Source organism: Equus quagga, chromosome 17 (assembly GCF_021613505.1).
Source record: "Equus quagga isolate Etosha38 chromosome 17, UCLA_HA_Equagga_1.0, whole genome shotgun sequence".
Classification (NCBI taxonomy): Eukaryota; Metazoa; Chordata; class Mammalia; order Perissodactyla; family Equidae; genus Equus; species Equus quagga.
This window is the reverse complement of record NC_060283.1, coordinates 46079020-46103335: the sequence shown is the minus strand read 5'-3', so window position 1 is coordinate 46103335 and position 24316 is coordinate 46079020. Positions and strand designations below refer to the sequence as shown.

Sequence of the window (24316 nt, the reverse complement as noted above, 5' to 3'; positions counted from 1 at the left end):
AAGGAGCATCTCTTCTTCCTCATTCTCTCAGAGCTCAGCCAAGGGGCCATTTGGAAGTTGCAGCTGTTTGTCAGCCCCTTGAGGAATTCCTGGAGAGGACAGAGTGAAGAATGAAGAGAGTATCAAATTCACACACAAAAAAGGAGGGAGGAAGAGAGGGAGGGGAGAGAAAAGAAGAGAAGGAAAGAAACATGAATGAAAAGGGAGGGGAAAGGGGAAGGAAGAAAGAAGGAAAAGGGAGAAGAAGCCCAAACAATAGGGTTCAGAGAAGATTCCAGAAAGCCAAAGGGCGTTAAGTTTTTCAAGAATATCTGAATAGGTTTTATGACATGGAGATGACATTGAGAAGTTTCTCATCAACAGAAAATGGGGTCCGTGTGCTTGGGCTCCATTCTCTTCTCGTCTTTCTCTTCCTTTTTCTCCAGCTTTCTCTGGGAGGGAGGAAAGGGGCTGTCACCTCTCCCCACACTTGGTTCCGTTCCTCTTGGTGGTGGTTGTGCCTGTGCCTCCAGGGGGTAACTGGACGGGCGAGTAGATTGTTGGAGGTTGTGGAAGGACCAAGATGGCCTCCACAAAGTCCCATCGGAGCAGAAGGAGGATGGGGATGCAGCTGAGGCGCCCGCTCCACCTCCCTTCCTGAATCAAGGTGTGTCCCACTCCCCAGCCCCCTGCTCTTCCTCCCCTAGTGAACAAATATGGGCAAATTTGTTTTCAAGTTTCCAAATGTTACCACTTCTATTAATGTTTACCAGTGTTCAAACAATGCTTGCCAAAAAGCATGGGATACTATTAATAAGGTTAAAAAATAGCCAAACAAATCCAATGCAACTGATTTTTAATAGGCATACCCATAAAGATATATAAAATAATCTGATGATCAAGAGTCCCTTGGATTTAAAAAGTGAAACATTTTAAGGAATATAATATAATTAAGAGTCTGGCTAACTTCATAAATTAGATTAAACTAGTTCATAGTTTATCCTTGTTACATACAATCTCTTTGGACTTTAGGATATACTTGTTTCTTTCTATCCATAATTTTCCTCCTAGATATATGAACATAAATGGCACACATAGTCAAAATCTTAGAGAGTTAAGTTTATTGTTCTCACTGATTTTACTAAAAGTTGTTTCGGAAAACAATCTTTTGTTGCCATGATATTTTAAAAACTGTGGGTCTGAAGGACCATTTGTAATAATACTATCTTACATATTTATAGTACTTAACAATATCCACATGCTTTCCTACGCATAATCTTGATTCTCCTAACAACCTTTTTTACAGCAGTTGAGGCAACAGAGGATCAAACAGGTTGACAGTTCAAGGTCACATAAATAGTAAATTTAAAAGCTGAGACCCCGATCTGGGCCTCTCCCACCTCCCCCACTGGAATTTCCATCCATCAGGTAAATCAAATTCCCGTGTTGAGAAGGAGGATAGAATATGTAGCATTTTAAGAGTGCCTTATTTTACAAGTCAATTTTGTACGGTACTCATTCAAATTTCTCAGTATTCTTCATAATTTCCATGTACTTATGTTCTTACCCATGAGCTATGTTAAAGAAATTTAGGTAGCCTCAAAAAAAGTGGGAGAGAAATTTCAGAACTTCCCTTGCTGTGCTTTTCAAGGCAGTTCAATAGTTCAATAAGACTTTCACTTTTTTTTACTCTTATTATAGAAAACTACACCAAAATTAAGTTCTTCATTCCACTTTCTAAGATCTAACTTTAATCTGAGGGAGAGAAAGAAAATGAGAATGAGAATATACTGAAGTTGTAGTTCGAAGGCTTCTCTTTGTCCATTGCAACTCCTGTCCATCTCTGTTCTTTCAGCGGGGCGGAGCACCCCAGCTCAGCCCAGTCTCGCTGCCAGAAGATTCGTCTTTAGGCCTGAACTCATCCTCCTCTCCAGTGGGGTGTACTAAGTATCAGAGTCGCCAAAAGATCCAGCTAAATCAGCATTTATAGTCTACGTAACATCTGTCCTGGAGAATGAAGTTCATGGAGTCGAACAGCCTTATCAATTAACTGAAACACAGATCTCAGATTTTTTTTAATGTCTGTATAGACCCAACCAAAATATGCTGCTGAGAGAGAGGAGCAATTGAGAATTTGTCCATTAAGGGTATAGTTGTAATTTATGGTATACTCAGACTCCATCTGCAGGCTGCGAATGCTTACTGCAGCCTGGTGCAGCAGCTGTGGGAATCAATGGTGGAAAAAGGTCCCAGAGGAATGAGTTTGGACTTCAACATATTCTTAAGAGTTGATAGAATGGATTTATCACACTGGTGAGACCACAAACACTTTTTGGGCTTGATGGCCATAGAAGGTATGTGTACCATACATCAATGTCTTATTCAAATTTAGACGCTCAATCAATACTTGTTGGATGAATGTATAAATGAATGAATGAATGAATATTGCAAAGGAATTTAGGAATTTGAACATGGTCGGAAGAATCCAAGTTCTGCTCCAGAGATCCAACCAATCCAATCTTCCTGCCCTACTCAGTGGAGATCTCGAATCTTCCAGTCATGTCACATTCCTCTCTGTTAATAACATGAACCACTGGCCCCATTGGAGCGGTGCCAAAGCAAATGAGAAATGAAGCAGGAAAACCCTAGGGCCTAGCTTTCATTTTTAACCTGATTTTCTGGCTTCCAGGGTTTCTGCTCATTAAACATGAAAAAAATAAATTGTTTGTAATTTTCAAAACACTTTGCATGTTAACTCATTCCAGAGGCAAACAGTTTTAAAGGCAAAATCTCTAGAGTGTAGGTGGTGAACGGGGCCTCTTTACCAAAGGAGGTCACATAAAAATGAAAAAATACTAAAGAATAACTAGTCCATGCTGTCCAGGGGGATGAGCTATGCAATCTAAGTAAAAATTAAAACCAAATTACATACACTAATCAGCATTGTGTTGCACATCTGACTCATTTGCATACAATGCAATTATCCTGATGGGTGCCAAATTCAACACACCCAGCTGGGTTAGTGCGTCTCCAAGGACACAGGCACTGGGCTTTTCCCTGGAGGGTTGGCTGTGTTCCCTTATGACCATGACAGCAAATAAACAACCACGGCACTGTTAGACTTTGAGCATTTGAAATAAAAGCAGTACAGATCTATGCATGGCCAGCATTCAGCTTCCCTCAGCTGAACAAGACACAGGCTGATTCTGAGTCAGTGCTCCATTTCTAGAACATTCTATCTGATCTTGCATTTTAGAAAACCACATTTCTTTTATGCTATATAAAGAATTCTTCTTCTTCTTTTTCTTCACCTTGGACTGGCAGATGAAGGGGACATTTTGAGATCATCTTCCTTGCTCCAAGGTCCCTTGGGCCAGCAAGGGACAAAGGATGAACACTTTCCTTAAAGATTCTGCTGGTTTTGGGAGCAGCCGCCCCTAAGGAGAAGGGTGGCAAGCAGGATGGTGGCTGGCTGGTCCGCAGATGCCCTGGAAACCTGCTCAGAAAAGATTGCCTGGGTTCAGAACTGACCATGGTGAACCCTGTGTCAACATTCGTCTCTGCCTCCAGTTTCTCGGAACTGTTTTCCCAGCTGAGGACCTTCATTCTGGCCCCAGGGTCGAGGTGGGGAGAAGGCAGATGCAGCTGGGTGCCCATGGCCATGCTGTTGGCCTGGACCGAGCAGCCACGACTTTTCCATGAAGTGCCACTAGGGCTGTGTGACGCTGGGCTCCCGCTGGGGTCAGGGTGCTCCACGGAATCCTCCTTGAACTTCCTGCCCTGGCTCCTTCGGCTTCTCAGCTCTAAGGTCCTTCTTGCAGAGGCAGAGGTCAGCCTGGAGCCCTGGGGAATCGTGTCAGCTCCCGAGGCGCCATTCAGAAAGGAAAGCTCATCATTCCTGACACCAAGTCCTGGATTCAATTGGACCTATGGGACAAGGAAAAGAGGAAGAAATGCAACAGATGTTTTCCATTAACTAAGTGCCGAGAACAGACTCTGATCCTATTCATCCTCCACCGTGTGTGCCCACAGCAGACTTTCAATAGAGTTGGTTGAATTGAATAGAAGTAATAAATGCAATCTAATCATGAGGTGTGTAATCAGCATCAGCTCGGAACATCTCTCTTGGACTCCCTAAATTAATATTTTGACAAGGCTAAGACTCTGAGAATCAAATGACCCCTTGACAACGACACAGTTCTGGTAGATCGTTGTTCAAATGATGCAAAGGTGTTCATACATATTATTCGGTGGCCTCGATCCATGTTGTAAGTGATCGACCATGCCAACCACGGCGTTGCCAACCGTGAAAAAAATTCTAAAAATCCACCAAAACGTGGTTATAGTCAAGATAAAGTGGAACAAGAATTCAATCTTCCAAAGCTGGTAGTCCTTTTGAATCATGCTAATACTGATATATATCTTTGTGGGCACTCCAGGCAAGCCAATCATTTGACACATTTTAAACCAATATGCTTTAAATTTGGGGCCACCATTTATTTAGACTGGAGCCCTAATAGTATGTGGAAAAACAAAAAAGTTGGGCACTACTTATTTGGGGTCTCTGGTGTCTTAACCCCTCACAATTCTATTCTGGTTCCAAACTTACAGATCCTACTGAACAACACCCCACCACAGTTAAGTGTTCTCGCCCTCCGCAGGGGGAGTTTGCTGGCCCGTCTGCCTTCCTCACACTCTTGGGAGCCTTATCCCCTACTCCTTATATGATACTCTCGCCAAAAGGATTTCTGGAAAAGACAATTTTCTCCATCTTGTCAGTAGCCCTTAGAAACTGGTATCCAGGGCCCAGCCCTACCTGGCCTAGTCCTTAACTAAATATCAAAAAGAATGGTAGAAAGAATTTTAAATGCATTTAAGTGAAAGAAGCCAATCTGAAAAGGCTACATACTCTATGATTCCAACTGTATGACATTCTGGAAAATGCAAAACTATGGAAATGGTAAAAAGGTTAGTGGTTAGGGAGTTACGGGGTTAAGTGGGAGGCAGGGATGAATAAGTGAAGAAGCACAGAGGCGTTTGAAGGCAATGAACTATTCTGTATGCTATTCTATATGATACTACAATAGTGGATACACATCATTATTCCCTTGTCCAAACTCATGTAATGTACACCACTAAGAGTGACCCCTAAGGTAAACTATGGACTCTGGGTGGTAATGATATGTCAGCGTAGGTTCATCATCGTAACGAATGTACCACTCTAGTGCAGGATGTTGACAGTGGCGGAGGCTGTGTGTGTCGGCGGGGAAGAGAGGCTATAAGATTCTCTGTACTTTCTGCTCTATTTTGCTGTGAACTTAACACTGCTCTAAAAAAAAGTCTATTAAAAGAAAAAGACGTACATATTTATCTCACAAGGCAAGAAGGTAGAGCAGTGAGAAACCAGGTCTAGAAATGTGTCCATCACCATACACACACATGCAGTATGTGTTTATATAGATGATACACGGATACGTCCTCTTCTCAATTTTCTCTCTGATCTAGAAACGGTGAGAGGATTATTACTAAGCTGCAAAAAGCAAAAAGCAAAAAAAGGGATTTCCATGAATTCCTTTAGCATAGAATTGGCAAATATTTTCTGTAAAGGGCCGTACAGTAAGGATGTGAGGTTTTGCGGCCATGTGGTCTTTACTGCAATGACTCGACTCTGCCACAAAGCAGCTGTGGACAGCTCACAGATGAATGGGCATGGCTGTGTTTCACTGAAACTCTATGAACACTGAAATTGGAATCTCACACATTTTCATGCGTCATGAAATTTTTTTTCCAACCATTTAAATATGGAAAAACTATTCTTAGCTCCCAGGCCACAGTTGGCTGATCCTGGCTTACATCAATGATTCTCATTCATTCATTCTCTCCCTCCCTCTCTTGCTCTCTCTCTCTCTTAAGAATACAAAACCTTTTTTCAAACAAAATCTCTTCCCAAACTATGAAGCAGACTAGGCAGAGCAGCCCTGGCTGAAGCACCAGAGGTACCCCCCCACCCCCACCCCGACGTGCTGGGCCTCCCTTTCTTGTTCTCCCCTCCCTCTCCCGTGGTGGCTCTGACCCCCTCACCAGGTCCCTAGGGCTCCTCAGAACACAGTTTGAAAACCACTATTCTAGAATCTCCAGATTCTACCCCTGGACCGAGGCAGTTCTCTAGAGAGCTGCATTTACCTGAAACCTCCCTCCACAAGTGTGCTTGCACTGAGTCACACCTGAGCACCGTGCACCACTGTGCTGAGGAGAGCTTCCGCCAGCATCAGAAACTCTCTCTAGTGGGGGCGCTGTCAAAGGGAGGCCCATCGCATCACGGGATGCGCCCTCTGTACAAACCCAAAGGAGAAATTTCTGTCGCAAACTTTGCTGCACATTGGAAGCCCCTGGGGAGCTTTAAAAATCACTGGTGTCTGGGGCTCCTACCCTCAGACATTCTAATTCCATTGGGCCAGGCGCAATCTGGGCATCAGGAATTTTTAAGCCTCCCTAGGTGATTCTAACGTGCAACAAAGTTTGAGAACTGCTGCACAGATCCAGAAAATGTGGGTCTCACATAGCACGTTATCTTGTGATCACTGTGAATCCGTTTCTCAGTGCATAAAGCTGACCCCCTGTTCCACACTTCAGATATTTCCTTTGCCCTCCCTCCTCCCTTTTTTCCCTCCCTCCCTCCCTTCCCCTCTCTCTTCCTTCGCCTCTCCCTCTCTCCAGCCCTCTCTCCCTTCCTTCCTTCCTTCTTCTTCCTTCCCTCCTTCCTCCTGCCCTCCCTTCCTTTCCTTTCTTCCCTTTTCATCTGAGTGTTGGTTTTAAAAAAAATATCTTATTATAACAGTAGTAATTGCTCACTATAAAAGTAATTGTATTGTAGAAGAGTATAAAATCAATAGTAAAGGCTTCTCCCCCACCCCAACCTCAAATCACCCCAAATTCTCTTCTCCAAAGGAAAGTCCTTATTTATCCTTCCAAAATCAAGGGGAAAATACTACCTCCTAGATGTAAGCGGGGGCCTCCCTTCCCCCGGAGAACAAATTCCCCCAGTCCTTCAAAGGGCTGAGCTCTTTGCCTCTTGGAGAATCATTTGACATTATAGTCTACCTTTTTATTTGATCTAAGGAAGATTTTTTCTTCTGGAAATGGAAACTGACATGGTCATTTCCATATTCAGAAATCGTTCAGAGTTGATATTAGACTACACAATCTGGGAGAGGAAATCCATAGGTTTGTTTTTGAACTCATTTGAGTAAATATCAAGAAGCGTGATTGCCAGATTTGATGGTAAGAGTAGGTTTAGTTTTGTAAGAAACTGCCAAACTATCTTCTAAAGTGGCTGTCCCATTTTGCATTCCCACCAGCAATGAACGGGAGTGCCCGTTGCTCCACATCCTCACCAGCATTTGATGTTGATGGCTTATGTTCAACCATTTCCTAATTGACTATATTTAAATGTATGGTATGAAACATCAAAAAATAGTTAACTTCTAAGACCTAATTTTCAACAGCAAAACGATAAATGTGTCTGTGATATATGAAGAAAAATTACTCAGTCCTTTTGATTTTTGGAAGTGAAGATGGGGAAATCCACAAGGTGGACTCTGGGGCTCCTATGTAATTTTCTAGCAATAGAAAGAGAGGCCTGAGTAAGTTCCCCTTTGCCTCCTAAATCAATCTCAGATCAGAACAAAATTGGTCCTGAAGCTACAACCTAGACATCTCAGGACACCCATGAAGTGCCCTCCAGAGTCGGGTCCACAGTCAGTGGGCCCAGCTGAGCCAGCCCAGGGTCTCCTTGCACTCAATTTTGCTCGCCCAGTCCCACGGCCCCTCCAGTGGGTCTTGTCCTCCTTACAATGCTCCACCTCCAAAGCATGTAATTTAAACCTAGCACCCTCAGGCCATCACCCACTCTTTCCAGCTCCAGCACTCAATTCTCCGTTACACTTGCTCTTCCACATCAACATCTCCTTCCCTACTTTCTCCCCTCAGCCCCATTCTATCTTCACTGCCTTCCATAGTCAACTTGAGTCCAAAGACCAATGCTTCAAGCATTTCCTCACCAATACCTCCAACTCCCCTGCACTCCTCCCTTTCTGTCATAGCCTCCCTCCATCCCTCCCAAACCGGGATCCATCACCTGCCCACATCTTCTGAACCTGTGCCCAGGCTGCTGGAGAAAAGCAAACGACTGTTCAGATTGGTGCCACCATGAAGGCTGGTTTCCAACTCCACCCAGGCTACCTGCCAGTCCTCCTGCTTCCCTAGTCACCTCTCTCCATTCACCACAAGCAGCTGTTTTGACTCTTCTGAACTGTCCTCAAACCTTCAGGGGCACCACCTCCCCCTCGCACTCCCATCAGGTGGTCTCACCATCTAGATTCCAGAGAAAACAAAAGCCATCATTAGGTAGCAGCTTTCCCTGTTTCCTTCCACCAAACTTACCCGTAACTTCACCCACCCACTCCACAAGGAAAATGACCAGTCTCTCTCCGTGCTGTGAATTCCACCACCTCTTGCATGGAGACCCCAACCTATCCATTATTCATTTTCTCCCACTTTATTATCTTGTTTCTTCTATCTTTCCCTCTCTCCCTCTCTCTCTTTCTGTGCCTACTCCTTTCCAATAACAATTAAACATGCATAAGTCTATAGTGAAAAACAGTCCTTCAACCCTCTCTCCCTGTCCAGCTCTCCTCTCCTTCGCAGTCAAATCTGTTTATAAAATTGGTCCATGCTCATTTTTCGTACTAGCCTTCCCTCATTTCCCTTACCCGTGGCATTGACTTTTCCTCTTACCATTTCACTGAAATAGCTCTTGCCAAGATCATCTATAAGCAGCCTCTTTGCCACTCATTTTTACTTGAGCTCTGGTAGAATTTTACAAGACTGACTTTCTACTTCCCTTTGGAAGTCTTCTTCTCCTTAAGCTTCTATGTTAACATGTTCTGAGTTTTCTCCTTCCTGTCCATCCACTCCTTTCCAGTTTCCTTTGGAGGAGCCCCTTCCCCTGTCAGTGCATTATACCCTGTAGTTCTTCAGTGCTGACTGGGGCCGTCTTCTCTTCTCACTCTCCACACTCTCCCAGGGCAATCTCGACACCCACGCTTTCAAGTATTATCTCAATGACTAAGGCTCCCAGAAGTCTAACTACAGCTCAGATCTGTCTCTTAAGCTTCACACCTACCTATCCAACTGCCTTTCACGCACCAGCTCCTCAAACTCAACATGTCCAAAATTGAACTCATCTCCCTCCTTACACCAAATCTGTTTTACTTACTCTTTGCCCTGTCTTAGAAGATGGCATCATTAGTCGCTTGTTACTCAAGCAAGAACATCATGTTCCTTTCTCCATCCCCTATGTCATCCATTCCCATGCACCGTACCTCCCAAACATCTCCCAGATCTTCCTGTCTCTCCACACCCACTGCCATTAATCCTAGGGCAGGCTGTCATCATCTCTCGTCTCAATTACTGCAACAGCCATCTGACGAAACTCCCCAGGGATGGTCTTACCTCCTTCTAATCCATTCTCTACTTCGCTACCAGAGGAGCTTTGAAATAATTTTGATCATGTCACCCTCCTGCTTCAGATGGCTTCCTACCGTTCTTAAGATAAAACTCTAAGCCCTTTAATATGGCCTATCACACGCTTCATGGTCTGTTCCTTCTTACTCCAGCCTGCTAATTCACCACTACCTCTCCTTCAACCTCCACTTGCCGAAATTGAACTTCTTTCAATTCCTTGGACACTATTTGTTCTTTCCTAATGCCAGTGTTTGTGTATATTATTTCGTCTGTCTGGTGTGTGTCTCCTCTAACCCTTTTTCTTAAAAACCCACTGTCAACTCGAAGCTTACACATCATTTCTTCTTTAAGCTTTCTCTATCACTGAATCTGAGTTAGGTGCCCCTAAATATCAGCTCTGCCACTTATTAGGCATGGTGAGACCGAGAACAAATGAGTTAAAATTTTCCCTGGGCTAAAACCAAAAAAAAAAGAAGAGACAAAAATTTGAGATAAGCTTTGCTTCCTGCAGCTGTGCACACACATACTCAGCTACTAATAATCAACGTTGTTTAAAACTAACCAGATCTTTCTGTTTCTCCTTAGTACATGATGAGTAAGCTGTTTTCCTAGAAAGTTAAAGTCCAGACAGTGTAGGAAAAAAAGAGATTCAGCTTCACAAGACCAAATGCATCTGAAGGTGATGCCAGAGACTTAAGATAAAGCTTGTGGGAAGGTGCCAGCCAGCAAAGCCACATGCTCCCCCTCCCCTACCAGAAACCCCAGATAAAAATGCCTACCTTTTTCCCTTTGAGGAGGTAGATTTGAGTTTTTACTCCCATCTCATCATCTGGCTGCCTTTTGATAATAAACCTCTTTCCTTGCTACAATCCTGACTTTTCAGTGCTTGGCTTTGCTGTGTGTTGAGTAAACGAACCTGAGTTTGTGTTCAGTTTCAATGGGGCTTTAGACAAGTTACCTAATCTTCCTGTGCCTCCATTTCCTCATCTATGAAAGGAGATAATAAAATAATGACCAATGTCATAGGGTTGTTGAGAGGATTAGGTGATAATAGTGCCTGGGACATGGTAGTGCTAGACACAAGACGGCTATTCTCATCATCAATAATATTATGACTCTCCTAGAAGCCTATACTTCCCACATCATAGCAGTTCCCACACTGTTTTCCCTTGTCTGCTTACTTCTCTGTGTCTTCCTCTGGACTTTGCCATCTGAAAGAGGAGGGTTGTATACATCTCCATCATTTCTCCAGTACACAGCACAGTGCCTGACACATGACAAGTAATCACTAGACGTCTGTTCGATAAATAAATAAAACTTAATACCTAACAAAATATAAATTTTTGCATGTATGGAAGTGTAGAATCTATAAATTAGGCCCATAATTATTTGACATTAGGTAGATAGAGAGTCTTATCAAGAAACTGCAAAATGACTTTCATCACATAGATGGCCATTTCTGAAATTTTTTTTTTTTTTTTTTTTTTTTTTTTGCTGATGAGGATTTATACTGAGCTAACATCCATACCAATCTTCCTCTATTTTTTAGTATATGGGCTTCCAGCACAACATGGCCACTAACAGAGTGGTTTAGGTCCACACTTGGGAGTCAAACTTGGGCCACTGAAGAAGAGTGCACTGAGCTTAATCACTAGGCCAATGGGGCTGGCCCTCTGCAATCTTTTTAAGACAAGAGAATGTCAACATTTCTTTCTTTAAGAGAAGTCTAAGATCCTTAGACCAAATAGCAAAAATGAGCGCAAGATTTTATAGAAATGCAAATGTGTGCAGTTGGAATGAAGAATTTCCAGGAGAAACATAATGTTGAGTGATTGAGATAAATCCCTTGAAGGAGAATAAAGGTCCTCTTGCCAAAAAATTTTGCCAAAAGATAAACTGAAATGCATTTGTAGGAATTCTGATCATTTAGAGCTCATCTTTCTAAGAAATATTTGTAAAATGTTACAAACTGAGATAGGTTTTTTTCCAGTTTTCAAGTTTCAAGGAACATTAGCAACTATCCTGATGAACAGGAAGATCATTTGTTGCTAGGAAGACCATTCATCACTCATTTAACTGTAAATACTTGAAAAATAAGAGAATATACATCATTGAAAAATGATTAAGCTCTTAAGGGGCAGAGTGACATCATGAAAGGAAAGTAATATTGTCTTTTACTAAAAGTGATTCCAAAGGATAGCAAAAGAGGATTTCTCCTACATTGAGAAAAAAATTGCACAGAAACAGATTGTATAGATAATAAGAAACCCAAAAACAGTGCCAGACTTGCTTACTTAAGAGGTGAAACCAGTCTCTTCCAATTAACTGATATTGTGAAAAGTACTTATTTTAATTGATTAGCCAAAACCACTGATGTTAACCTGCTATTCTATGACATCAGCAACCTTCTGAGGAATGCCTACAAGTGTTTCTTCAGAGCAGCATAAACCAAAGGACTGAGCGAGAGTGTAAAAGTGGAAGTTGTGGGGGTGTGTGTGTGGCTGTGTAGGGCATGTTAGAGGCTGCGATGGAGAATGGAAAGGAAATTAGGAGAGGAACAAAGAGGGAGGAACAGAGTTTGAGTGAGTACAGCAGAGAGACTCAGAAATGAGAAAGGAGCCCTCAAGAAATGCCTAACGGGGTGGGACCCGCCTGGTAACGCAGTGGTTAAGTTCGCACATTCCACTTCGGCACCCCGGGGTTCAAGGGTCCGGATCCCGGGTGCAGACATGGCACTGCTTGGCTCGCCATGCTGTGGTAGGCATCCCATGTATAAAGTAGAGGAAGATGGGTATGGATGTTAGCTCAGGGCCAGTCTTCCTCAAAAAAAAAAAAAACAAAAACACCAAAGAAATGCCTAAGGGGGCCGGCTGGTGGTGTAGTGGTTAAGTTCATCCTCTCTGCTTCAGCAGTCCAGGGTTCACTGGTTCAGACCCTGGGCGCAGACCTAGCACCACTCATCAAGCCACGCTCTGGCGGCATCCTACATAAAATACAGGAAGATTGGCACAGACATTAGCTCAGCAACAATCTTCCTCAAGCAAAAAGAGGGAAATTGGCAACAGATGTTAGCTCAGGGCCAATCTTCCTCACAAAAGAAAAAAGAAAGAAATGCTACAGAAGAAGAATAAAATGAATTACTTACCTTCACGAAAGACTATGTTCTTTAATGTTAAATAGCTAATAAAGAACATGAAGATGAACTTAGCTAAATGTCTGTAGATGGAAAGAAACACAGGCTTGCTTTGGCCAAACTTAGCTTCTGGAATAGATACCTTTCTGAAGAGATAAACTTATTTCCTGGGAACAAGCAATCCATCAACCAAGACGTGTTTCAGAAGCAGCTGTCTGCCTGATTCTCTCCTGGAAATAAACATTTACCATACAATGCTGAAAAGAGATGGTGAGTCATGAAGTCCCAAATTATATAGTACAAGAAGGAGAACATAGATAATCAGTTGTGCGTTATAAAATTTAGGTGTAAAATGTCTTAGTTAGGAATGTGGTTCATGTGGCCTTGAACTTATGGCAGGTTTCATGGAAGAAGTGGCATTTGCATAGAGCCGTAAAGGGCAGATGAGTGAAGAGGAAGAGAAATACATGGCTGGACAAGAAACAGCCTAGATAACACATGAATGCAGATATTCATACGATGGAACATTATTCAGCTTAAAAAGGAGTGAAACTCTGACACATGCTACAACATGGATGAACCTTGAAGACATTACGCTGAATGAAATAAGCCAGACACTGATGGACAAATATTGTATATGATTCCACCTATATGAGGTCCCTAGAACAGACAAATTCATAGAGACAGAAAGAAGAATAGAGGTTACCAGTGACGGGGAGAGGGGAGAATGGCAGTTATTGTTTAATGAGTACAGAGTTTCTGTTTTGGGTGGTAGAAAGTTCTGGAAATGGATATGGTGACAGTCATACAACATTGTAAATTTGGTTAATGTCACTAAATTTTACACTTAAAAATGGTTCAAGTGATGAATTTTATGTTTTGTATATTTCACAACAATAAAAATAAAACATACATGGGTGTTCTGGAATGGAGTTTGGGATAGGCCAAGAATGAGGCAGCAAAGGGAAATATTAGGTGGGGCCTGATTATGAAGGGCCTTGAAATCCAGGCAAGTGAGTTTTAATTTTATTTGCTTGACTTTGTTATTGAGTTGACAAGGAACATAAATCTGGCAGTCATTTAAGAATACTTTCAACAAAGGTTGCAGGATAAAGCAGAAACGCCTGGAGCCAGCAGGAAGAGTTAGAATGTCATAACAACAATGCACATTTGAAGTTATGTGGGTTTAAAGGAGGAAGTGGGAAAAATACATGACTCTGAAAGAAAACTGGAACAGTTGGGGGCTGACTCAACGTGGGGCTTCTGAAAGAAAGAGGCTTTAGAAATGACTGATGTTTCAAAACCTGTGCAAAAGGGAGAAAGACCAGAGCTGGAGAAGTTGAGGGGCGGCCTGTAGATGACGATTGTTTGGATTGAATTTGAGATGAGGATGAGACATTATGTTTAAATGATCTTACCGGGACTTGGAAATAAAAGCTCAAGAGATAGAGGAGATGCAAATAGAGGAGTAAGTTGAACAAAGATGATAACTAAATCCACAGGATGGCCTTTATTTCTTAATCTTAGGGAAACCTTCTTCTTAGGACAGTGGTTCCAAACCGGGGGCAATTTTGCCCCCTGGGGGCATTTGACAATGTCTGGAGATATTTTTGGTTGTCACAACTAGAAGGAGTGGGTCTGAGTGCCACTAGCATCTAATAGATGAGGCCAAAGATGCTGCTAAACATCCTGCATTGCAGCACATCTCCTCCTCCAACAAAGAATTATTCCGTCCAAAATGTCAATAGTGCTGAGGCTGAGAAAACCTGATTTAGAAATAGAAGAAAGAGTTGAATCTTTGAAAAAAAACAGCAAAGCGATAGTCAGAGAGATAGCTTTTAATTTAAAAGTTAGGTTACAGAAGCCCACAGAGGAAAGACTTTTAAGGCAGGAGTGGTCAACATTTACCAATGCTGCTGACGTCTTGACCTCAGGCACTGTGGCCTTAGAGAGAGCAACAACTCTTTCAGCATCTGTAAAAGAGGTGAGGACACAGGGTAAACAGTCCCCCAAGACTGGAGAGACAGACAGACAAATACAGAGAGTCACGGCTTCCCAGAGCAGACTCACAAGTGGAAACCGCCACAGGACCCAGCGCTGGGCGACGGAAACCTGCACTGGAATTGATGGATGTCTGGAGGCTCATCAGTGAGGACAACTCTGAGAGTTAAAACTCCAGGGGGTCCCAGTCATGGAGGGGGCCCACAGTTGTGTGAGATTTACCTCCAAGAGTTTGACCAGTTTCTCATAGTAAATATCTGAGAAAAATTCCCCCATGCTTCCAGAAGGGGAAGAGAGAAGGAATCATTTTTAAATACAACAGAGCACTCTTTTTCTTAGAAGTCCTGTTCTCGGGAAACTAGTTAACCAGAGCCTGACCCGCTGTGTGTTATCAGAGCCTAACTGAGCTGGGGAAGGGAAATACCCAGCTCCAACCCACTCTAGCCATCCTCTCCCACCTTAAGCGGGGGAGAAAAATAATTAAAAACACTTAAGAAGTTCACAATTCAAAGCTTAGACTCACTAAGACTGAGACCTAATTATACAATGCTTCCCCTCCCCCAACTCCATACTGCCTCATCTCTAAAGGCCCATTTACGGCAGTTCCTTGTACCTGCTATCCTGTCTGGCTATCAAGAAAAAAATTACAAGCCATATCAAAAGGCAAAAATACAATTTGAAAAGACAAAGCCAGCATCAGAACCAGATATGGAGGGATGATGGACTTATCAGACCAGGAATTTAAAACTATGATTAATGTGCTAAGGACTCTAATGGATAAAGAAGAAGATGGAATGCAAGAAACAGATGGTGATGTAAGCAGAGAGATGGAAATCCTAAAAAATAACCAAAAATAAATGTTAGGGATAAAAAACACTGTAACAGAAATAAAGAATGTCTTTGATGAGCTTCTTAGTAGACTGGATATGGCTGAGGAAAGAATCTCTAAGGCAGAGGATATATCAATACAGTCCTTGAAAACCAAAAAGCAAAGAGGAAAAAAGAGCGAAGAAAACAGAACAGAAAATCCAAGGACCGTGGGATAATTACAAAAGGAGTAACATACACATAATGGGGATACCGGAAGAAGGAGAAAGAGAGAAAGGACTAGAAGAAACATTTGAAACTGTAATGACTAAGAATTGCCCCAAATTAATGTCAGACACCAAACCACAGATCCATGAAGCTCAGAGAATACCAAGCACGGTAAACCAAAAACAGTACACGTAGGTCTATCATTTCCAGACTACAGAAAATCAAAGGTAAAGAAAAAATCCTGAAAGAAGCCAGAGAAAGAAAGATAAGAATTACATCCAACTTGTCCTCAGATTCGTGTAAGCAAGAAGAGAGTGGAGTGAAATATTTAAAGTGCTGGAAAAAAACCACCAACTGAGAATTCTGTACCTTGTACCCTGTGAAATTATCCTTCAAAAGTGAAGGCAAAAAAAAGATTTTCTCAGACAAACAAAAGTTGAGGAAATTTGGTGCCAGTAGACTTGCCATGCAAGAAATGTTAAAAAGTTCTCTGGAGAGAAGAAAAATAATATAGGTCAGAAAACTGGATCTACAAAAAGCAAGGAAGAGCACTAAAGAAGAAATAAGTGCAGGTGAAATACAACTTCATTTTTCTTATTTTTAATTGATCTAACAGATAACAATTTGTTTAAAGTAATAATACCAACAATGATTCAGATAAACTCTTAGCTGATTAGAGTTTATAGATAAACTTTTTTAGCAATGATTATGTGTTATGATATATGTACTTAAAAATAGCTTCAAAATCTTTTTGGTAACTTGAAACCTTAGAGTTTTACTAAATTAAGTTATGTGATCGGCAGTGAAACTACTCTTTACAATACCATAATGATGGATATGCGTCATTATACATTTGTCCAAACTCATCAAGTGAACCCTAAGATGAACTATGGACTTTGAGTGATTACAATGTATCAATATTGGTTCATCAACTTTAATAAATGTGCCACTCTGGTGAGGGATGTTGATAATGGGGGAGGCTGTGCATGTGGGGGGGCCAGGGTACACGGGAAATCTCTGTAACCTTCCTCTCAATTTTGCTGTGAACATAAAACTGCTCTTAAAAAAATAAAGTCTTTAGAAAAAATACTATATGTTAAAATCTTTTTTTAAACAAAACAAAAATAGCATAGCTATTTAAATCTTGAACTTTGGAGTTAGAGAGACCTGAGTTTGAAACCTGACTCTATCCCTTGCTACTTGTGTGACCATAGACAATTTACTTAAACTTTCTAAGTTTTGGTTTCCTCATCTATGAAATGGAGATATTTACAGTGAAACTATGGAACCCAGCGCACAGCATATGAGGCACTAACTGTTATATATAATATAATATCATATTATAATATTAACTGTCTGCTGTCCATAGGCAGATATCATGAAAAGCTGTACACATACACTTAAAAGATTGATAATTATATCAAATATTTTTGGCAATCTTATTTTCAGAGTTAGTGCAGAAAAACCAGTCTAGAGTTACCAGAGAGGTGCATATCTTGCGCTCTTAAAAAAACAATGTGAAAAATTGCTTAATCCATCTACCATGTTCAATAAAATTGATGCCAAGTATCTTTTGATTGTTTCCAAGAATCTAATTGAATTCCACCCTGAAATTATGAGGGTCTGCCACTAGTGAAGCTATACACAGTATAGTCATAGAAGCTTCGCGTCGCAAGAGGTCTCAGAAGTGACCCAGACCAGTACTGTCCAATACAGTAGTCACTAACTACATGTAGCTACTTAAATGTGGATTCAAATTAATAAAACTAGTAATTCATTTCCTCATTTTTAACGCCACATTTTTAGTGCTGAATAGCCATATGTGGCCAATGGCTACCCTACTGAACAGTGCAGACATAGAATATTTCCATCACCACAGAAAGTTCTAGAGGTCAGCATAAAGTCTACAGGGATGGCTCTCAACTGGAGAGTAAAAAGAGGAATGTGTGTGGGAAACAGAATCTTTTTCAGAAACACAAGACTTTATGCCTGTGTCTTGGAGAGCTATGTGGATTCTAACTCAAGCACTAATTGTAGGGGATCCGGAGGTGAAGCCCAACGACTGAAGGAAAGGTATGCAGACATGAGTTTCAACTGACGGGGGAGAATAAACTAGGAAAAGCCATTGGAATGAATAGCTGATGAGCAACATCTGTAGTTGAGACCGAATACCCCACATCGTGCTAATGTTGGGCTCATATGCTCGTGTAATTGAACTATCCTGTCCAGGTGCAAGAACAAGACCCCACCACTCTGAAGGTGGGAGAGGAAGATGGGTGTGAACTTGTTCATTTCACTGATCTTGGGAGTCAGTCAACTCTTGTCAAGAAAGAAGACTTGGAAGGTAGGCCTTAGGTGGGTAAGAGGGAACCTTCCTTCTCTTGCTGTGTGAGTTTGGCCTGGAGCACCTCTTGCAGATGGATGTGGAGAACACAAGGAAAAGATCTATTAAAGACCTCAAGGTCACATCTTGGCCTAGGAGCTCTGAGAATGGTGACATCTAGAGGTGCTTGCAAGTTATCTTTCCTGTACAGAATTCTTTCTTGTTTTTCCCCTTTATCCTCAAATCTTCAGAAAGATCTCATTGAAAATTATAGCCTGGTCTCAGTAATGTTGTGGAGGCTTTGCCAAGAAGATGCTCCTAAGCTCAGGGCCACAATGGCAGAAGTTACCAGCGGAGCAGAGCTGGCCCTACAGCAGGTGGCGATCTAGCGAGGGTCAATGGCAACACAACCAGAGACGGATTGCCTGGTGAGGAGGCCAGAGTGGAAGAACCCAAGGCACCTGTTCTAGCACGTCTGAGAAACCACATCTTAGGGAATACAGCAAGCCGCCAAGTGACACCTTGTCTTCTGTGACATCATGGTCTTCTCCTGCTTTGTGGTTGCTCCTGGTTTCTCTCACTGATTCTTCTCCTTCTCCACTCCTGAAGTGAGGACATTTGGCAGGTCCTGCCTTCATCTTTTCTCATTCTATACTCTCTTCCTTGATAATATCACTTCTTCCCAGGATCAACCATCACTCCAACCTATGTCCCTAGCCCAAGCTCCCTCCCAAGTTCCAGCCCTCAGAGGTCGCCTGACTCTGGAATATCTTCACCTGAGTGACCTGCAATCATCTCAAACCCAATGCATCCAACCCCATGATCACCTCCCTCTTTTTCACTCTCCATATCTAATTCGTTTCCCAATCTGTCCAGTCTACCCCTGAAATCTAGCTCATATTTAACCTCATGTTTGAATTGCAAGTTCAGTTATTCAAAACTTTGCTGGCCATTGACTGGACAATAGAAATCACTTCTGAATTGGTCAGCATAGTCCTCATCCAACCTATCCCATGTGATGGAACCAGGATTAGCATCCTAAATTATCTATTACAGGTACAATCATGTCTGCCTCTTCTCTAAAAACCTTAATAAATGCCTCGCTAGAGCTTATTGGACACCCTCCTCCATCCATTCTTAGCCAAAAGTGATTCTCCTAAACTCTCTAGAACTCTCTAGCCCTACACTCTGCTACCGCCTGATTCGGTCATCTTCTAAGTCACACCTCCTCCACACAACTTCCCAGACTCTCTTGGTCAAATTAACCCTTCCCGTCCCTACATATGAGGTAGGAGCTGCAGCTCTCGTAGAACATTTACCACAAGCTGCCTTGGACTGCAAACACTTGTGGGAGTATCCGGCTCCCCATTCGATTGCAAGGGCAGCGTGAGATTGCGCAGAACACCTGACCAATGGTCAACAGAGGGATGACTGTCTTATTTCCCACAGGGTCAGGAAATAGAGACTTCACAGGAGCACTGCTTGTAGCTTCCAGCAAGGTCCTACCTTCTTAATCTATAAATTCTCTCCACTGAACATCAAACTGAATGATAAAATCACCAATTCTAACTGAATGACCTGGAATTCGGAGTCTGCCAGAAGCCTGATATAAAGTGGTGGATTCTACACCTGGATTGTCCGAGTCAGAGATGCCTAAGAGATGGACCAAGGAAGAGGAACTATAAGTGTTGTAAATTGAAAAAAATCTATAAAGAGGACAAAGAATGAAACTTTGGACAACATGGCCCAGGTGGAGAAAGCTGAGAACCAGCAGTAGCTGGCTAGAGACACTGCCTGTAGTCGAGTTGACAAAATGTCTGATTTGATTGGGGGCAGAGTTTACACTGGGGAAAGTCTGAAAAGAGAGGAGGTATCATCGCCCATCCTACCTTCCCTCAGTGCACACTGGCACCATCGCTACCACCAGTGGGACAAATACAGAGACAGAGGGACCACTCAGAGTGGGGAGGGAAGAGTCAATCCACTATACTTTCACATCCACTAAGAACTGAGACAGCAGGATGCAAACTGCCCAATGGACAACAGTGCCTGGCCCAAGGTAGGCACTCAACAAATATTTGGTAAATGAAGGAACACTGACACACTTGATCATTTATTCATACATTCATTCATTTGCTGAGCATCTACTGTATACCCCAACATCACTCTCATCAAACATACACATTCTAGACTCAGAGAAGCATTGATAGTCTTCAATGACAAGAAGTCATGTGGGAAAAGAATTGTTCACTGTGTATTCGGCAAGACAGCCAGTAGCATTCTTACATGCACAGACAATAATTGCATTGCTTTTGCACGACCTCCTGCGGTTTTTACTTTACAAAGCACTTCCATGTATATTCTCTCTTTTGAGTCTCATAACGAAAATTATATGTCAGTACCATTCATAGGCTCCATCTGTGACAGCTGATTATAGTAAGAATAAAATAGAAGCTACTTAGCTAGGCTCTTGTTCATTCACACAAGAATATATCGCCTACCACGTGCCAGACACTGTTCTAGGTACTGGGAACAGAGGAGTGGACAGAAACGGTCCCTGCCCTCATGGTGCTTACCTTCCAGTGGCTGACCACGTTCCTGATGATGTGGCCTCTGCCCATCTGCCCACCCTCTTCCCCCGACTCCCTTCCTCCACTCCAGCTACATGGAACCTCAGGCAGTTTTCTGAACACGGCCTTCCCCGGAAATGCCATACCACGCATTGTCACCCCACCTCCTCTCTTTGGAACACCTTTTTCCCTTCTTCATCTGGCTACTTCCTTCTTGACCATCTGGCTCAAGCAGGCCCGGCATCACTCCTCAGGGAAAATTTGCCCACCATCCCCCACGGGGTCCAGCACCCCCCACACACATCCATCCTGGCCCTGAGGAAGGGTTACATGCAGAGAGGCTAATCTGTGGTTGTGGCTCTCCCTTGAACAGGTATTATTTTCTTTCTTTCGGTTGACGTCAGTCATTTGGGCCACCCATTTAGTCCAAGGAGGGTCTGACTCCACAAAAATCTAGGGATAGAGGGTAGAGCTCTTGCCTCAGAACTAAGCTAATCCCCACCATCCCATTCTCCCGAGCACAGTAATTGATTTAGAGAAGAGAAGGTGAACCAAGTTGGTCCAACTGGAGTGAGTCCCGAAATTGTGTTGGACCATTGTGGGGTGAGGCCCTCAGAGCACACCTGAAGGATGTAGTCCCCGGAGATGCTGGCAGCCACCTGGCAACCACAAGGGTCAATCTGGGGACAGGGCCAAGACACAGGTGGCAGAGCTGACAGTTGGGTTCTAGGCATGCTTAAGACAGACTATCGACTTGCAAAAAGGAATGCATTCACCCCCCATCTTCTCTCTCCTCCAAAAGGAATTCTGGGCTGGGTTTTCTAGCCTGAAAAATTCACTCCGTTACAGGAGTGGAATAGCTACAGTGCACGGTCTTTCATGGTGTATTATAGTCAGGCCTTTGCTAACTTTCTTCAGGGACTTTTATGATATAAGACCTGAAGCAGAAATTTCCAGAAGATAATCCTCCATTTTGTTTGCAAAAGCCTAGACTCACTGACGTTTTAATCCCCAAACTATTTTGCATTCCCCAAATTTGACTCAATTTTCCAAAGTAACTAAGCTGTATAAGCCTTGGTTCAGGAGTGAAAATGCCATTAGCCTTTAAAACAGGAATGATTAAAAATGTGCCCCCTGCTGCACACACATATTAAATTTTTGACAGTGAGGTTGATTTTAAATTCTGGAGATTAACTAAGGCTAAAGGAGAAACTTTAGATGCCTTGGAAATTATGTAGTGAGTTATACAATAGACAACTCACAGAACAGTGGCTGTCCACCCTATGTGAACGAGAGGGGAAATGATTTAATACAGTATGAATGTGATTTGTATTTTATTAATAACTCAAAGCTGATGACAACAAAATTAATCAAAGGGAAAGACAATTCATCTTATAGCCTTTTATTGCTTTATCCAATAGGCCTTAAAGGGGTTTCTGACCATTTCTCAAGATCAGAAGCCACAGAGTACTTTGTTGTGAAATCACACATATCTCGCCGCCTGCATACACTCACACACACATACACACCCACTGAGCACTGGACTGCAATGGTTAAGTGTACAGGCTTTAGATCCAGGTAGACACATCAAAGGTATCTTGGCCAAGTAACTGAATCCCTCTACCCCTCAGTTTTCTCATCTGCAAAATGGGAAAATATTGACTTCCTGAATTGTAATAAGGATTAAATAAAATAATCAATGTAAAACACTTAATCTAGGGCATAATATGAACACTAACAGCTAAAATTGCATTCTGGGCACTACCTTAAGCACTTTATAAGTGTTAGGTCATTTAGTGTAGACGACAACCTACACTCTGGGAAGATGATATTACCCTCATTGTGCTAAGGAAGGAACTGAGGCTCCAAGTCACGCAGCTACTAAAGGGCAAGTCTCAAGTGCCACATAAAACACCATAAGAGATGACACGTGGTAGCTATCGTGATTACGTTTGGTTTCAATAGGATGCTTATAGAAAAAGGCTTTCATTTCAAGATTTTCTTTTGAAGGGCTTCCAACCGTCTAACTTGATTTGGGTTAAAATTTGACAATGATACAGGACGCTTCAAAATGAAAGTCAACAGGACTGCAAAGTTAACATTCTCAATCATAATTACAACTTCAACTTCCTTAGGTCAGATGATCTGATATTCCTGAACCCAAAGGGTGGGCAAAGTATTTGCATATAGTTGATGAGCATGGTCAAAGAAAAATCTAGGAAATGGGGGATCATCTGATCCTACTGCAAACTACTTGTGTAACTTACAATCTCACGGAGTCTACACTTTCTTATCTGTCAGATGAGGGGATTTCATTAGATCAGCGACTCTCAACCCTACATGCTACACAATGGACTCATCCAAGGGGCTTTTAAAAGAATATCCAGACCTGGGTGCCCCCAGAGATTCCCATCTAACTGGCCTGGAGTGTAACCATGACACGGGAATTTTTGGGAAAGCTCCCCAGGGCCTCCGATGTGCAACCAAGGTTGAGAGCCACTACGTTAAATCATCTCTAAGGCCCATGTCAGGTGTGAAATCACACAGTTCCACGTGCATCTAAAGATCATAGAGGCAAAACAGAAATACCTGCAGCAGGATCTTGTTGCCGTCATAGTCCTGTGTTTGCCACCTGGTGCGGCTGATGGGGACACATGGATGGGGTAGAAGAGGCACTAACTGGCCGATCTCTTGAACCTTGAACTGCAGCACCGAAGACTCTTTCGGGTCCACTGACATTCCGAGAGGCAGTTGCTTCAGGGAGAGCTGCAGAGCAAAGCTCTCGGTGGCGTAGAGAACAAAGAAGCAGAAGTTGCTCTTCTGCAAGGTGGCCTCCCTCTGCAGGAGCATCTCATAGAGTCTGATGGCATCCTCGTAGTTATCAAAACTGCAGTAGAGCGTCACCCTCAGGATCTCGGTGCCACAGTGCACCTGCCTCACACCCCAGACGGGCATCTGGTTGTCCAGACTGTAGAATTCCTGATTGGCAAGAATATAAGGACACGGTCTTCCCGGCGCATTCTGGGCAGGGTAGCACTGCCATGGCCAGTGCTGCAGGGAGTCAAGAACTCGAAACAGCCGCTCTCCTCCGAGCCTTTCTTGCAGGAAGAGCAAAACAGACATCCCGGGGAACCGTGATCTCTTGGAGTGACACCTGTCATAGTATTTCACGGGACTGACCCGCTCTGACACCAGAAAGAGACGCACCTCTGGGCAAATGCAGTCCAGGAGCTGGTCCAGAGTTTGCTGCAGAAGCGAGCCGTGCCCCGAGTTGGCAAGGAGGTGGACAGTCATGGCCAAGGGCTCTTGTGCCTCGTTCATTGTGGAACTGCCGGAGGAGGACAAAGGAAGGGAGCGCGGAGGGCCCACTGATCAAGCTTCTGAAATGAATGAAGGGGCAGGCGGTTCTCAGGCGGGGCCTTCAGCCCACCAGGAAATCTTCAGCTGCTTCAGAGCAAAGCTCTCAGTCGGTGCTCCTGGTTGCAGACGGCTGCACAGCGAGAGAATCTACACAAATTCGGGCACAACAGCCTCAGAGACACACCACCGCGGTGGAGGCAATGTCATCCAGCGCATGCGTAATGTAACTGCGTGTGTTTGGGTTTTTCAGGCGTTCCCCAGGGTTTCTGCTTGACCTAAAAACCTATAATCCTGAGAAACACCGGAGTGGGTGGGTCTTACAGACACGCAGTAAAGGAAATGACCGGGCGAAAAGGAACATGAGTCGGCTCTGCTAGGCTGATAGCAATC

The 24316-nt window shown here is 43.0% G+C and overlaps 1 protein-coding gene across 1 annotated transcript; it reads right to left on the bottom strand.

Moving 5' to 3' along the window:
• Positions 1-1137: 1137 nt before the first annotated feature.
• Positions 1138-24098, bottom strand: FAM124B (family with sequence similarity 124 member B). Its single transcript, XM_046644051.1, has 2 exons — positions 23156-24098; positions 1138-3906 (listed from the first exon to the last, which is right to left on the bottom strand). The coding sequence occupies exons 1-2, from the start codon at positions 23885-23887 to the stop codon at positions 3256-3258; spliced, it is 1383 nt and encodes a 460-aa protein (XP_046500007.1). The 5' UTR covers positions 23888-24098; the 3' UTR covers positions 1138-3255.
• Between the last annotated feature and the right edge of the window lie 218 nt (positions 24099-24316).